This window comes from Pseudophryne corroboree, chromosome 6, assembly GCF_028390025.1.
Source record: "Pseudophryne corroboree isolate aPseCor3 chromosome 6, aPseCor3.hap2, whole genome shotgun sequence".
Lineage (NCBI taxonomy): Eukaryota > Metazoa > Chordata > Amphibia > Anura > Myobatrachidae > Pseudophryne > Pseudophryne corroboree.
The window spans coordinates 353,162,858-353,177,319 of NC_086449.1; the positions used below are offsets into that span (position 1 = coordinate 353,162,858).

The 14,462-nt window shown below is 45.7% G+C and overlaps 1 protein-coding gene across 3 annotated transcripts in view; it reads left to right on the top strand.

Annotated features, from left to right (window-relative positions):
• SCAPER (S-phase cyclin A associated protein in the ER) overlaps window positions 1–14,462 on the top strand; it is a 725,664-nt gene that overhangs the window by 630,307 nt on the left and 80,895 nt on the right. The window contains exon 29 of one of the 3 annotated variants that reach the window (XM_063926588.1): window positions 8,923–9,222. The exons of the other annotated variants lie outside the window; for them this stretch is intronic. Within the exon in view, the coding sequence (XP_063782658.1) occupies window positions 8,923–8,994 (72 nt within the window). The 3' untranslated portion in view covers window positions 8,995–9,222. Of the gene's footprint in view, window positions 1–8,922; window positions 9,223–14,462 lie in introns of those variants that run through there. 3 annotated transcript variants of the gene reach the window in all.

Here is a 14,462-nt window from a genome sequence, read left to right on the forward strand (position 1 = left end):
ATAGCGAACCTGGAAGAAGGGGACTATATGGTGTCTCTGGACATCAAAGATGCTTATCTCCACGTCCCAATCTACCCTTCTCACCAAGGGTACCTCAGGTTTGTAGTACAAAACTGTCATTATCAGTTTCAGACGCTGCCGTTTGGGTTGTCCACGGCACCTCGGGTCTTTACCAAGGTAATGGCCGAAATGATGATTCTTCTTCGAAGAAAAGGCATCTTAATTATCCCTTACTTGGACGATCTCCTGATAAGGGCAAGGTCCAGGGAACAGTTAGAAGTCGGAGTAGCACTATCTAAGGGAGTGTTACGTCAGCACGGGTGGATTCTAAATATTCCAAAATCGCAGCTGATTCCAACGACACGTCTACTGTTCCTAGGAATGATTCTGGACACAGTCCAGAAGAAGGTGTTTCTCCCGGAGGAGAAGGCCAGGGAGTTATCCGAGCTAGTCAGGAACCTCCTAAAACCAGGCCAGGTGTCAGTGCATCAGTGCACGAGGGTCCTGGGAAAAATGGTGGCTTCTTACGAAGCGATTCCATTCGGAAGATTCCATGCAAGAACGTTTCAGTGGGATCTACTGGACAAATGGTCCGGATCGCATCTTCAGATGCATCAGCGGATAACCCTGTCGCCAAGGACAAGGGTGTCTCTTCTGTGGTGGCTGCAGAGTGCTCATCTACTAGAGGGCCGCAGATTTGGCATTCAGGATTGGATCCTGGTGACCACGGATGCCAGCCTGAGAGGCTGGGGAGCAGTCACACAGGGAAGAAATTTCCAGGGCTTGTGGTCAAGCATGGAAACATCTCTTCATATAAACATTCTGGAACTAAGGGCCATTTACAATGCCCTAAGTCAAGCGAAACCCCTGCTTCAGGGTCAGGCGGTATTGATCCAATCGGACAACATCACGTCAGTCGCCCACGTAAACAGACAGGGCGGCACGAGAAGCAGGAGGGCAATGGCAGAAGCTGCAAGGATTCTTCGCTGGGCGGAAAATCATGTGATAGCACTGTCAGCAGTATTCATGATGGCGTCCCGTCTAAACAAAAAACTAGACAGGTATTGCGCCAGGTCAAGGGACCCTCAGGCAATAGCGGTGGACGCTCTGGTAACACCGTGGGTGTACCAGTCAGTGTATGTGTTCCCTCCTCTGCCTCTCATACCAAAAGTACTGAGAATCATAAGAAGGAGAGGAGTAAGAACTATACTCGTGGTTCCGGATTGGCCAAGAAGGTCTTGGTACCCGGAACTTCAAGAGATGCTCACGGAAGACCCGTGGCCTCTACCTCTAAGAAAGGACCTGCTCCAGCAGGGACCCTGTCTGTTCCAAGACTTACCGCGGCTGCGTTTGACGGCATGGCGGTTGAACGCCGGATCCTGAAGGAAAAAGGCATTCCGGATGAAGTCATCCCTACCCTGATCAAAGCCAGGAAGGATGTAACCGCAAAACATTATCACGGCATTTGGCGAAAATATGTTGCGTGGTGTGAGGCCAAGAAGGCCCCTACAGAGGAATTTCAACTGGGTCGTTTCCTCCATTTCCTGCAAACAGGACTGTCTATGGGCCTAAAATTAGGGTCCATTAAGGTTCAAATTTCGGCCCTGTCGATTTTCTTCCAGAAAGAACTGGCTTCCGTGCCTGAAGTTCAGACATTTGTAAAAGGGGTACTGCATATACAGCCTCCTTTTGTGCCTCCAGTGGCACCTTGGGATCTCAATGTTGTTTTGAGTTTCCTAAAGTCACATTGGTTTGAACCACTCACCACTGTGGACTTAAAATATCTCACATGGAAGGTGTCGATGCTGTTAGCCCTGGCTTCAGCCAGGCGTGTGTCAGAATTGGCGGCTTTATCATATAAAAGCCCTTACTTAATTTTTCATTCTGACAGTGCAGAATTGAGGACTCGTCCTCAATTTCTCCCTAAGGTGGTTTCTGCATTTCACATGAACCAACCTATTGTGGTACCTGCGGCTACTAGGGACTTGGAGGACTCCAAGTTGCTTGACGTTGTCAGGGCCCTGAAAATATATGTTTCCAGGACGGCTGGAGTCAGAAAATCTGACTCGCTGTTTATCCTGTATGCACCCAACAAGCTGGGTGCTCCTGCTTCTAAGCAGACGATTGCTCGTTGGATTTGTAGTACAATTCAGCTTGCACATTCTGTGGCAGGCCTGCCACAGCCAAAATCTGTAAAAGCCCATTCCACAAGGAAAGTGGGCTCATCTTGGGCGGCTGCCCGAGGGGTCTCGGCTTTACAACTTTGCCGAGCAGCTACTTGGTCAGGGGCAAACACGTTTGCTAAATTCTACAAATTTGATACCCTGGCTGAGGAGGACCTGGAGTTCTCTCATTCGGTGCTGCAGAGTCATCCGCACTCTCCCGCCCGTTTGGGAGCTTTGGTATAATCCCCATGGTCCTTACGGAGTCCCAGCATCCACTAGGACGTCAGAGAAAATAAGATTTTACTCACCGATAAATCTATTTCTCGTAGTCCGTAGTGGCTGCTGGGCGCCCATCCCAAGTGCGGATTGTCTGCAATACTTGTATATAGTTATTGTTACAAAAATTCGGGTTATTATTGTTGTGAGCCATCTTTTCAGAGGCTCCTTTCGTTTATCATACTGTTAACTGGGTTCAGATCACGAGTTGTACGGTGTGATTGGTGTGGCTGGTATGAGTCTTACCCGGGATTCAATATCCTTCCTTATTATGTACGCTCGTCCGGGCACAGTATCCTAACTGAGGCTTGGAGGAGGGTCATAGGGGGAGGAGCCAGTGCACACCACCTGATCCTAAAGCTTTTATTCTTGTGCCCTGTCTCCTGCGGAGCCACTATTCCCCATGGTCCTTACGGAGTCCCAGCATCCACTACGGACTACGAGAAATAGATTTATCGGTGAGTAAAATCTTATTATTTTTTTGACCTAGGAAGGCAATGATAATGGAGCCACAGAAATTTTTAAGGGGTTGCGGTCCGTCAAATAAAAACAGGTTGATACTTGCTCACAAAGGAGTTTGTCCATTTTTACATCCCAATCTTTTTGAGATCTCCCACAATGAGAAGGTATTCCGGTCTCTTAGATAAAAAGTATTTCTTCCTACTAAACCCCGCTCAGTGTTTAGTACAGGTACATGCGCACCAATATTACTAAAATAAATACATCAACTATTAAAACAAATCAGGACATGACAACAATTATAAAAGCAGATGTGTATAATCTGAACATTTTCCTATATTTGCCAATAGCAGAGCATTTGCTGTCATTTATCTTCATAGCCATCTTTCATATGCTTCCCTAACCAAGACTGAAGGTCATAAGCTATTAGAGAAAACAGTGTTTTTCCATATGTATTTGTTTAGTGTTAACATCTCTTCATATAATAAAACTGTAAGGGTTGTGTCTGTACATAGCAATTTTTTTTTTAGCTCTATACTTCTAGGGACTGTTTATGAACTGTGGAAATAGGGGGGAAAATAATTTTTGTCTGTCTGTTCGAATGACATCACGCAAAAACTAGTGGATGAATTTGGATCACGTTTTCACTGTTGTATAGCTTAGTGATCTAGAAAGAAGCCGAAGTATGTGTGATCTCGATGTGACATCAGGGAGAGTGGAGCAATAAAGGAAAACCCTCTTGACACTCAGTACACCTAAATTTGGTTTTCCAATCATGCTTCTGCGGAACTTGACTCCACCTCAGTTATGCAACGGAACCGGTCTTAGAGTGTCTGCTCTATAGAGGAACCTAATCAAAGCAGAGATTTTAACGGAATGTAGTGCAGGTGAGACTGTGTTTATACCACGTATACCCCTTATCCTCAACAATTTTCCTTTTCAATTCAAGCACCTGCAGTTTCCTGTGTCTGCTTTGCTATGACAATCAACCAATCGCAGGGGCAAATGCCCCAGGCTGAAGGCGTGAGATCTCAGGACCAGCTGTTTCTCCCATTTTCAGCTTTACATGGCTTGCTCACGAGTTAGTAGCTCCAAGCATCTTTTTGTGTTAATCCCTGAAGGAAAATAGTTCCACTGAGTAATAACAGACATCCATGTGAGCGAAGCCGCGGGCAAACGCTAGTTAGAAAATAAATATGTAGTATAATTTTTGTAGCCTTTCATTTGGCTTCTAGAAATTGTTATTTTGCTTACAACATTTACCAGTTAGTAGATTGCCTTTATTTGTTCCATTTTCTACTCCTAAAGTTCTTTCACGCTGCAATGTCTTGTGGACATTGCCTAGTGCTAGGGTTGGTTATAGTGTTCTTGTGGGTATAGCTATATATGACTTTGAGCAAGCAAAGAGCAAATAATCACAAACCTAAAATGTAGCTGGTATACTGCACAGAGACATAATATTTTCTAGCAAATGCCCTGCCAAGAACTGCTACAGTCACCTGTGACCAGGGCCGTAGAGAGACACATCGAGCCTTGGTAAAGGGGAGGCATGGCTTCAAAAAGGGGTGTGACGACGCACTTTACTATAAAAATATTATTGCCGGGCTGCGCGCTCCACAAGGGGGCACAGTTTTAATGAAAGTGGGGGGGCACTCGCTTCCTACCTTACTTGGTAGGGAATCGGGTCCCTCCGTCTCTTCCAGCGCCATCTTCCCAGTGATATTTGGGAAGATGATACTGGCCACTAGAGAGCAAAGAGTCTTTCCTTTATGTGTGCTGCGCCATCTTCCTGAGGGGATCACTGGGAAGATGGCACCGCCAATAGCCAGCAACAGGTATACTTTTGGTGGGTGGGGGGGGATCAGACCTGTGCCCTTCTCGGCGCCACTGCCTGTGACTAAATACTGCTTATATGATCTCAGCTGTACACTCTCCATGCAGTCAGATATGCTCACTCCTTCTAGCAAGGCATTATGGGCTCCCAGGGGTAAAGTTACTATTAGTCGATTGGATCTTTTTTTTTAAATCGACCAAAGTTGACCAACATCCCTACAAAATCGAGCACAGTGTTTCTATTCCCAATAGATCATTTACTAACAGTTAGTTTTTGGTTCCAATCTGATTTCGATGGTATTCGATGGTTTTCTATTTGAAGTTATAAATGTGTTCTATTCACCCTCAATAGAATCAAAAGATTATACCTGTTGGCCAAAACATGTCACATGCACTGTGTCACCCACAAACACCTTCATTCCAGTGCTAATGTGCATATCCACTATTTTTTTAAATCATTGCTGTACTTTTAAATGCCATGATTTATGCAGCTACAGGCCCCCACATGCTTCTCTCCAGTTTTTTTATTCATATTGAGGTTTTAGACAATTCCACATGGTTTTAAACCCACATAGAAATGTTTCTGATGGTTCTATTGAAAATGCTGATTTGTGGCCGATTTTAAAATCAACTGTTCGTAAATGAGCTTGTTCTAGTGGGATCGGTATGAGATCCAGCCACCCGAGATGCCGAACGTCAGGATCCCGACATCGGCATCCCAAGCGGCGGAATGCCGGCAGGAGGGGCGAGCGTAACTAAGCCCCTTGCGGGCTCGCTGCACTCGCCTCAGGTTGTATTCTCCCTCTATGGTTGTCGTTTCTGAGTAACTCGAAACTTACTCGGCATCTGCGATCAGTTCGGTGCTTGTCGTTCCTGGTTTGACGTCACAAACACACCCAGCGTTCGCCCAGACACTCCTCCGTTTCTCCAGCCACTCCCGCGTTTTTCCCAGAAACGGTAGCGTTTTTTCACACACACCCATAAAACGGCCAGTTTCCGCTCAGAAACACCCACTTCCTGTCAATCACATTACGATCACCAGAACGAAGAAAAAACCGTGAGTAAAAAACCTAACTGCATAGCAAATTTACTTTGCGCAGTCGCACTGCGGACATTGCGCATGCGCACTAAGCGGAAAATCGCTGCGATGCAAAAAAATTTACAGAGCGAACAACTCGGAATGACCCCCCTTATGTTCAAAGTTCTATAACCCAATAAACCATAATAATGTATTAAACTGTATTAACCTTTCAAATATGTAGTTGTGAGTTTTTCAAAATGAATTTCTCCTATAAAATAATAAAATATATTATATAAAGGACATAATGTATGTGCTATATAAGTTACTGTTAATAAATAAATTCTTGAATACGCATTATGTCCCATACACAGCTTATGTGTCCCCCACTCAGCATCTTCACCCACTCACCCTGTATCTAGTGTCAAGTTAATGCATATGCTCCCACCTTCCAAGGTAAATATCCGATTATTTAAATATGCATTAACATCCGGAAATAATGGAAAGCAAAAAAGGAGTTTAGAAGCCCAAGATATGCGTATATTACTTTGTTTAACCATTTAACTGGCATTTTTTTTCCCCCACAAAACCACTCAGAAATTGTTGGGGTTTTAATAACTTAATAAAGTATAAAAACTGTTTTTAACAAAATATAAAGATATTTCATTTAATAATATATATGTCTAGAGGGTGTCCTGCAAACCCCCTACACCCATCCCCCCATGTCCATATGCCAGTATTATAAAAAAAACTTCCCACCCCCTTAGTGGTTAAAAAAAAACCATGGTTTAGAAACCACAACCCTCCCCCACCCACCACTTCCCATTAAAAAGTACACCCTCCCCTCCCAATACCCTGTGACCAGGGCATTTTTTTATTATTATTTGAAACCCCCACCACCACCTCCCCCAGCATATTTTAAATATCAAGCTTTACCTCTCCCTACCCACACTGGTTAAAGTTCTCCACTGGGGGTTACCCCCCTTCCCAGAATTCACAGCATTCTGGACATTGGCGTTTCTATCATGGGTGCAATGTGTGCGGTGCACACGGGTCCCTGGGCCCTGGGGAGGGCCCACACCGCACACACTGCAACCTTGCTGTTTTTATTTACCTCTCCGGAGTCCCACGACTAGCGTTACAGCCACTGCATTTGCGGCAAAAAATCCACCCAAATATAGCCGTCGCGCATGCGCAGTTAAAAATTTGTCTCCGGACCATGGCAGACGCCATGTTTCCGGAGACCTGCGCATGCGCAGTATACTCCGTCTCGATTCCGGAGCCTGCAGCGCTGTGGAGAGGAGGGGGGCCACCCGGAGTCTGCACATGGACCCCCTCCTCTCTTCAAACGCCCCTGATTCTGGGGCACGATTCCGGAAGTGATATCAGTGCTTAGAGACCGCCACGTCACTGCTGGGTACCAGGGAGCACAGTGAGGGCAGCTGTTTCGTGATAATTGGACGGCAGAGGCTGGGGGTCACATGCGACCAAGTCAGGGAACGGACTCCTGACTTTAAGCATAGGCAAGTGGTTAAAGAAGTGGTGGTAAGACAGCTTTTATTGTCAATATAGAACACTTCATTCAGATATTCTCTGTTCTATAGAAATAAAGATACTGTAGTACAGGAAATACTGTATCGCATACCTGCCCCGTGGCTGCTCCAAACCAGCTAGTGTGCTCTTTAATACAGGTTGAGTATCCCTTATCCAAAATGCTTGGGACCAGAGGTATTTTGGATATCGGATTTTTCCGTATTTTGGAATAATTGCATACCATAATGAGATATCATGGTGATGGGACCCAAGTCTAAGCACAGAATGCATTTATGTTACATATACACCTTATACACACAGCGGAAGGTAATTTTAGCCAATATTTTTTGTAACTTTGTGCATTGAACAATATGTGTGTACATTCACACAATTCATTTATGTTTCATATACACCTTATACACACAGCCTGAAGGTCATTTAATACAATATTTTTAATAACTTTGTGTATTAAACAAAGTTTGTGTACATTGAGCCATCAAAAAACAAAGGTTTCACTTTCTCACTCTCACTCAAAAAAGTCCGTATTTCGGAATATTCCGTATTTCGGAATATTTGGATATGGGATACTCAACCTGTACCTCTTTTAGACCAATTTTCACGGGTCGCAGCCGGGAGCCTGTCACAGGTGCTACCCGTCCACGACCCGCGTGTGATCATGTGATCTCCAAGCGCCGTCCCCGCCGTGTCATCAGCGACGTCAATAACTCGGCAATAAGCCGGGTTGGCAGATGCGGTGTGAAAGGGGCCCGACTCGGGTCGCAGTCAGGTAGCACCCGTGACAGGCTCCCGGCTGCGACCAGCGAAATTTGGTCTAAAAGAGGTATAAGTGAGGTCACACCACCCATCACTTTAGAAGCACTGTACCGTCCCATCTCTCTTTCCTACACCTCTTTCACCTGCATGCACTTGCCAGTGGTATATGTGGCATTGAAGAGACACCTTTCAGTGGGGCACACCTAACACCATGTGTTCCGCAAAGATATCCTTATCTGTGGGACAGCAGTACAGCCACCCAAATGTGATGTCTCCCACCTACATCAGGAGGGTATGGAGGTATGATTATTGTGTAACACATACAGATACAAGGAAATTGTCCGGGATAGTTCCTGACCTGACTTTTATGCTACCAGTACATAGATAACTGTGTTCATTTCAAGCTTCCCTTTAAAAACTGTGTTATCTTGGCAATGCAGAAAGTTTGAGATCCCTACATTATGTAGGTGTCTCAGTAATCCTTCTGATCCTCATTGCCACACATCTCTGTGTTGTCAAATGGCTGTAACCTTTTCTCTACACAGGATGCAACTGATCCCTCTCAGCACTGCTGTCTGATAGTTGCTAGGATGAGAACACGTTTTCTGTTTTGTATTTCTAGCACAAGGCATGTGTTACAGACGGGTCCCGCTACAGCACCTTAGTCCACGTAGATCATACTTAGGTCACTTCTTCAGTTTGTGAAATCTCATATCTCAGTGCTAGTTATTGATACTAATTTGGTACTTGTCCTCAGTCATTAGATTATATTGTTTTGTGTTTTTTACTGTTCACGCAGCACATAGCATTCATCAATGGGACAAGCAACTATAACACTCTGTGTTTGTTTCTTTCTTTATGCAGAAATCTCATCAGAGCAGTAGTGAGGATCCTGCCCCGGACACTATAATTCCTAAATCACCTTCCTCTCATTAGTCACTGCTAAGTCCGCACTGTCACCTGCTTTGCATCTGGCACAGACCTGAGTTTACTGTGTGCCTGGCAAGTAATTTATTAGCGTGCAATCTATTATAAGTCTTTGTCCGCAGAGAATTGTTCCCAATCCTGCTTAGAGAAACACACTGTGTACTAAAAGATCCCAATCACAAAGCCTGCCATCTTATTAATTAAAACATATGCTTATGTTTTGACTGTAACTGCACAGTCTTTTTTAATTAAGGTAATTAACTTAATTGGACTATGTTAAATTTGCATTTCGCATGATCTAAATAAAGTCATTTAGTTTCGGTGAATAGACTTGACAGGAAATCGGACCTGATAGGTTACTATAATGAGTTAGAAACTGGGATTTATAAAGTGTTACTGGCATAAATTCTGCTGGAGAACATCTAGACTATAGATTGACGCTGGTAACAGCACAATCTTTCTATATATTCCTTGTTAGATTTCATTTTTGCGCATTACTCAAATGGCATAGTTTGCAGGGCTTTAGCCTTGTACAGTACATAAGTGTTTTTAACTGAACTATTTCTTTACAGAATATACATTTGTGCCACCCTAGGCAACCTTTGCTGAAATAGATCAGAAATGTAGTAAAGTCACCAAATAATGACCAGCCTGCTTATCCTACAAATGTGCAGCCTAAGATCTGGGCATAACCACAAACACAGCATTGCTTTATTATGTTTTTGTAAAAGGCGCATCTTCCTCACAAACTGCCCTGTACAATACACTATGGGGCTAATTCAGACCTGATCGGTGCTGTGTGTTTTCAACGTGTGATCAGGTCTGAACTGCGCATGCACCGGCGCCGCAGTGCGCATGTGCATGCCAGAGATGCTATCGGCATCTAAGCCCAGCGATCGCCTCTGCCTGATTGACAGGCAGAGACGTTCTCTGGGAGGGGGCAGGCCGGCGGTGTTTAGCTGCCGTTTTGGGGGCGCTATCCAGGCAATGAAGGCGTGCCCGGACCGCGTGGGTGGAGGGCCGTGGTGGCTGCGTGACGTCACACGCAGCCGCTGTGACCTGGGATGCGACAAGTAGCTCCCTGCCAGTGCTTGTTAAGTACAAAAGTATCGCCACTGTGCGATGCTTTTGTACTTGTGCGGGGAGGGGGTAGGGCCTTACATGCGGGGCAGACTAGCCCCGCGCTGGACGTCCCCCTGCATGTCTGAGTAAATGATCGTAGATGTGCTAAATGCTGCCCTTAAAATCACAACAGGCAGCTATCTAGTCACTGACAGCCTGCCGGGAGTATTCAGCCAGACTCAGCACATTTTCGGCGGAAATCAGAAATGCCCTCCCAGCTCCATGATCTGTCGGCAAGCCTCCTGGAACCCGACAGGCCCTTGCGGCTGCTTTGGATGCCTACTGGTAAATCCGCCACTGCACGGTAGCCAGTTTCCTAACTTAGTTGTCAGACCTTGGATAATGAAGTCATACTAAAGTCACTGATATATAATCAATACAGTCACAGTCAGTGAGAGGTGCAATAATGGATATTATAAGAGATGGGGGACCTGCTAATAGGGGAGGGGTAATGTGCTACAATCAGTGTGTGTGTGGGGGGGGGCGGATATATAATGCAGGCACCCATACCTTATAATACTTATTATTACACCCAATTACATCAATGTTGACTGCATTATAGTGCCTTCCACCCTCCCCCCCTTACTAATTGTGGCAGTCTAGTAGGTCCCCCATCCCTTATAATACCCATTATAACACCCCTCAGTCAGTGTTACTGTATTGATTATATATCAGTGCCCCACTGATTGTAGCTGGCATCTCCCCTACACGGTAGTACTTAAAATACAGTATTATAGCATATTGATATACAGGGGCGTCTCTAGAGAGGAGGGGACCCGTGTGAAGACTCCGTGTGTGGGCCCCCTCCTCTCCTGTAGCCGTCACGCCGCAGCTAGCGTTCTCAGCGCTCTAGACTCTGGCACAGTGCCAGAGTCTACAGCGCATGCGCAGGACTATGAAAAATGACCACTAAGCCATTTTTCCATAGTCCTGCGCATGCGCTGTAGACTCTGGCACTGTGCCAGAGTCTCTAGTGGTCAGTGCGCTAGCAGCGGCGCAACGGCTACGGGAGAGGAGGGGGCCCACACACGGTCAGTGATGGACTCCGGAAAGGTAAGTATAGAAAAAATGGGTGCAGTGTGGCCCCCCCCCCCCCCCCCATGCCAATACTGATATATCACCAGTCAGTGTGTGCCTCCTCCCCAGCCATGACTGTCGCAGGCAGATGTTAGACACTGTACTTAAAATAACACTGTCTACCCCACCCCACCCCCAATCATCGTCCACCACTCACGCCTGATTGGAATTTGAAATAGGTGGTGGATGTCATATAAAATGTAAAAAATAATGCAATAAAGTACACTGGAAGAATTCATGTTTTTTTCTGTGCACATCCTGGCTTTTCTCTCTAAGCATCTGACATCATACACATGTGTACAGTACTGCAGGACTGGAGACGCAGGCATGCGCTGGAGCCGGCACCCAGCAACTCTCTAATTACTGACAGCCTGCTGGGAGTATTCAGCCAGCTCAGCTCTCGGACAATTACGGTAAAGCTTGTGGTCGGCCAGAAATACCCTTTATACAGCTTTTTCAGCGGGCCCCCTGGGACCAGCAGGGCCCCCTGACACCAACAGAGCCCCCTGAGACCAACAGGGCCCTAAGCAGCTGCTTTGGTTGCCTTGTGGTAAATCCTCCTCTGGTTGCATCTAGAAATGGCACTGCACTCAGTGGACAGATGTATTAAGCCTGGAGAAGGGATAATGAAATGATAAAGCAGTGATAAGTGCAAGGTGATAAAGCACCAGACAGTCAGCTCCTAACTGTCATTTCTGCAGCAGGGTACACAGGTTTCCACAGGGAAACATTGGGCGTGTAGAGTGGCTCTTGTTCCAGAGGCACTAACAGGCTAAAGCTTTAGCTGTCCCAGGATGCATAGGGGCCACCTCTATAACCCCGCCTCCAGGCACTGAGAGCTCAGTGCCGAGTTGGTGCCTGCAGCAGCAGGTCACCTAACAGAAGGGCTGCACTGGGCAGCCCTGAAAAGCTTTTCTAAGATGATTTCCTAGTGACATTCAGTGCTGCAGCTCCATCACCTCGCAAGCAGCGTCACATGCTCCCGCTGGCCTGGCTACTGGGTACTTGCGACGGAGACGTCACGGCTTAGGCACAGAGTCGCAGACTGCTCTCCTGGTTTGCGTGGCTGCTACGGGGAGGAGGTAAGAGGGTCCCCCAGGCGGGAACCGCCGTTAAATCACGTTCCGACCGCAGTCTGGGGAGACGGACCGCGGCGCTGGCGTGGACACTGTCACTGGGCAGGGACCCCACTAGACCTGCAGGGTATTGGAACACAGGTCGGGTGTACTAACACCCAATTTAATAAGGCTCAGTAGTACCTGGGGTGGAAGTCTAGCATAGGGGAAGCAGTGCTTGACCTCTAGCCCCGGCCCAGGGCGCCATCTCCACGCAGATTTCCCACCCTGAAGCTGCCTCACACTCTCCCTCACTCCCTGACTGAGAAGCTGGGTGACATCTTCACAGCATAGCATTGAGAAAGTCCTGAGTCTGTACAGGACGAAACGCGTTGTTGTCATTCCCCCTCTGGTCTGCACACTGACGGACTTCAGCACAGACGGATCTGAGCACTGACATGATCACTTGGGCTGTATCCCACCCGGTAATAGGAACACCGCCCTCCCCGCCTGCTAGGACAGATCTCTGCACCACTCTAGTGCTGGCGGTTGCTGTGGGCTACACGCTCAGGCTGAGCGCTAATGTGAAGGACACCTTCTCCGGTTTGCTTGCCTTTGTTGCCATTGGATATTCCCGCTGGATCAGGTAATTATATCACAAAGCCTTATTCCCTTTACTGGAACGCCAGTGACAGGTGGATCGGAGTAACACTAAATTACACGACGGGAATACACTGCTGCATTAATAATTGAGCACCTCCTGTTACACATCTGGAACAGAGTTGCGTTGCTATTGTTACTTAAAGCAGGTTGAACTGGTGTGTTCGATATTATAAGAAACACATTGTTGCTTTTACCTAAACAGTGTGAGGAAGCTACAGTGCTAATGATTTGGTTGCAGTCCAACAGCTCATCATCAGCTCATCATCTGACCAGCTTTACTGTTATTTAGTATTGTATATGTTAATATGAGTCCATTCAGAAATCACTGGTTTTAAGTGTATTTTTCACTGAAAAAAAGTAAAAAATTGTTATTACTAGAAGCAAGTTTCACGTGTATTAATTGAGTGAAACCAAACACAAATTTAACTTTTTTATTAATGTTAGTACATCAAGCGCATTCATTGTCATTTGCTTTTGGTGTTAATCTTGGGGCCTTGCTAAGCCCAAATTATATGCAGCTGATGATTATCTGATTATTTGAAACAATTTCCACCTTAATTTTCCGGTATTTTGGCCGTAGGTCAATGATTGACGGTATTTTGACCGTCTGGATTTTGATTGTTGGTAAATTGACCGCATCTCCCCATAGACTACTATAGGCCAATGCTATGTTTGGATGCAAAGCATTCCGGAGCTTGGAAATCTGCATAACAGTCTCCATAGAAACCTATGTGGGCTGCTTTTGTGGTTGGTAATAGAGGGACTGCTGCGGATAACAGAAATATCTGCTGCGGTTCTCTGCTTGTTACATTTAAGTAATACTTAGATTTTGGTTTATCCAGTATGTCGACAATCTATGTGGACACTGTGAATGTCGAACAGACATACCGGCTGACCACAGAAACTCATCCCTTGGCATATACAAATGGTACAGTATGTTTATTCAGCGCAGTAAGTGGCAGATTGCCAGCAGCAGTCACACACTTGCAAAGACATAACCCAGTAGATAAAGTTTCTAGTTTATAAACCTGGGTGAAAGTTTTTATTGAATTGTTCTTAATTTGAACACTTTAGTGATATAATTGTACCTTTTAAGAGCGTTTTCCCATGTTGTGCAGTAGACATTTCAGTGAATGGACAGGCTGATGCCTAATTACTTACTAGGACCTACCTCTAATAATCAGGTAATTGTGCAACGGGAAAGAGCCTTGGAGCCAACTGCTAGGTCTCCCACTTAAAAGTTCTTTTACTACTGCCTGAAACATTTAACTATCTTGTATGTTTCTGGATGTGACTTCAATACATGGCAAGTCCCAATACCCATATTAAGCACGGAACAACATGGTACTCTCTGTTCTTCCCATCAGAAGCAGGATGTATTGTACTCTGTGCAGTGGCCACTTTGGTGTTCTCAGTCACTCTGTGATCATTTCTCAGCTCCCTGTTATGATGAATGGAAGTCTACTAGAGAACTGTTTGAGGTTATGTAAGGATCAGTGCAAGGTGCCATCTTCTTTTGTGTTGATAAATTGCAGATACAGAGATTAAATGTATTTTTTA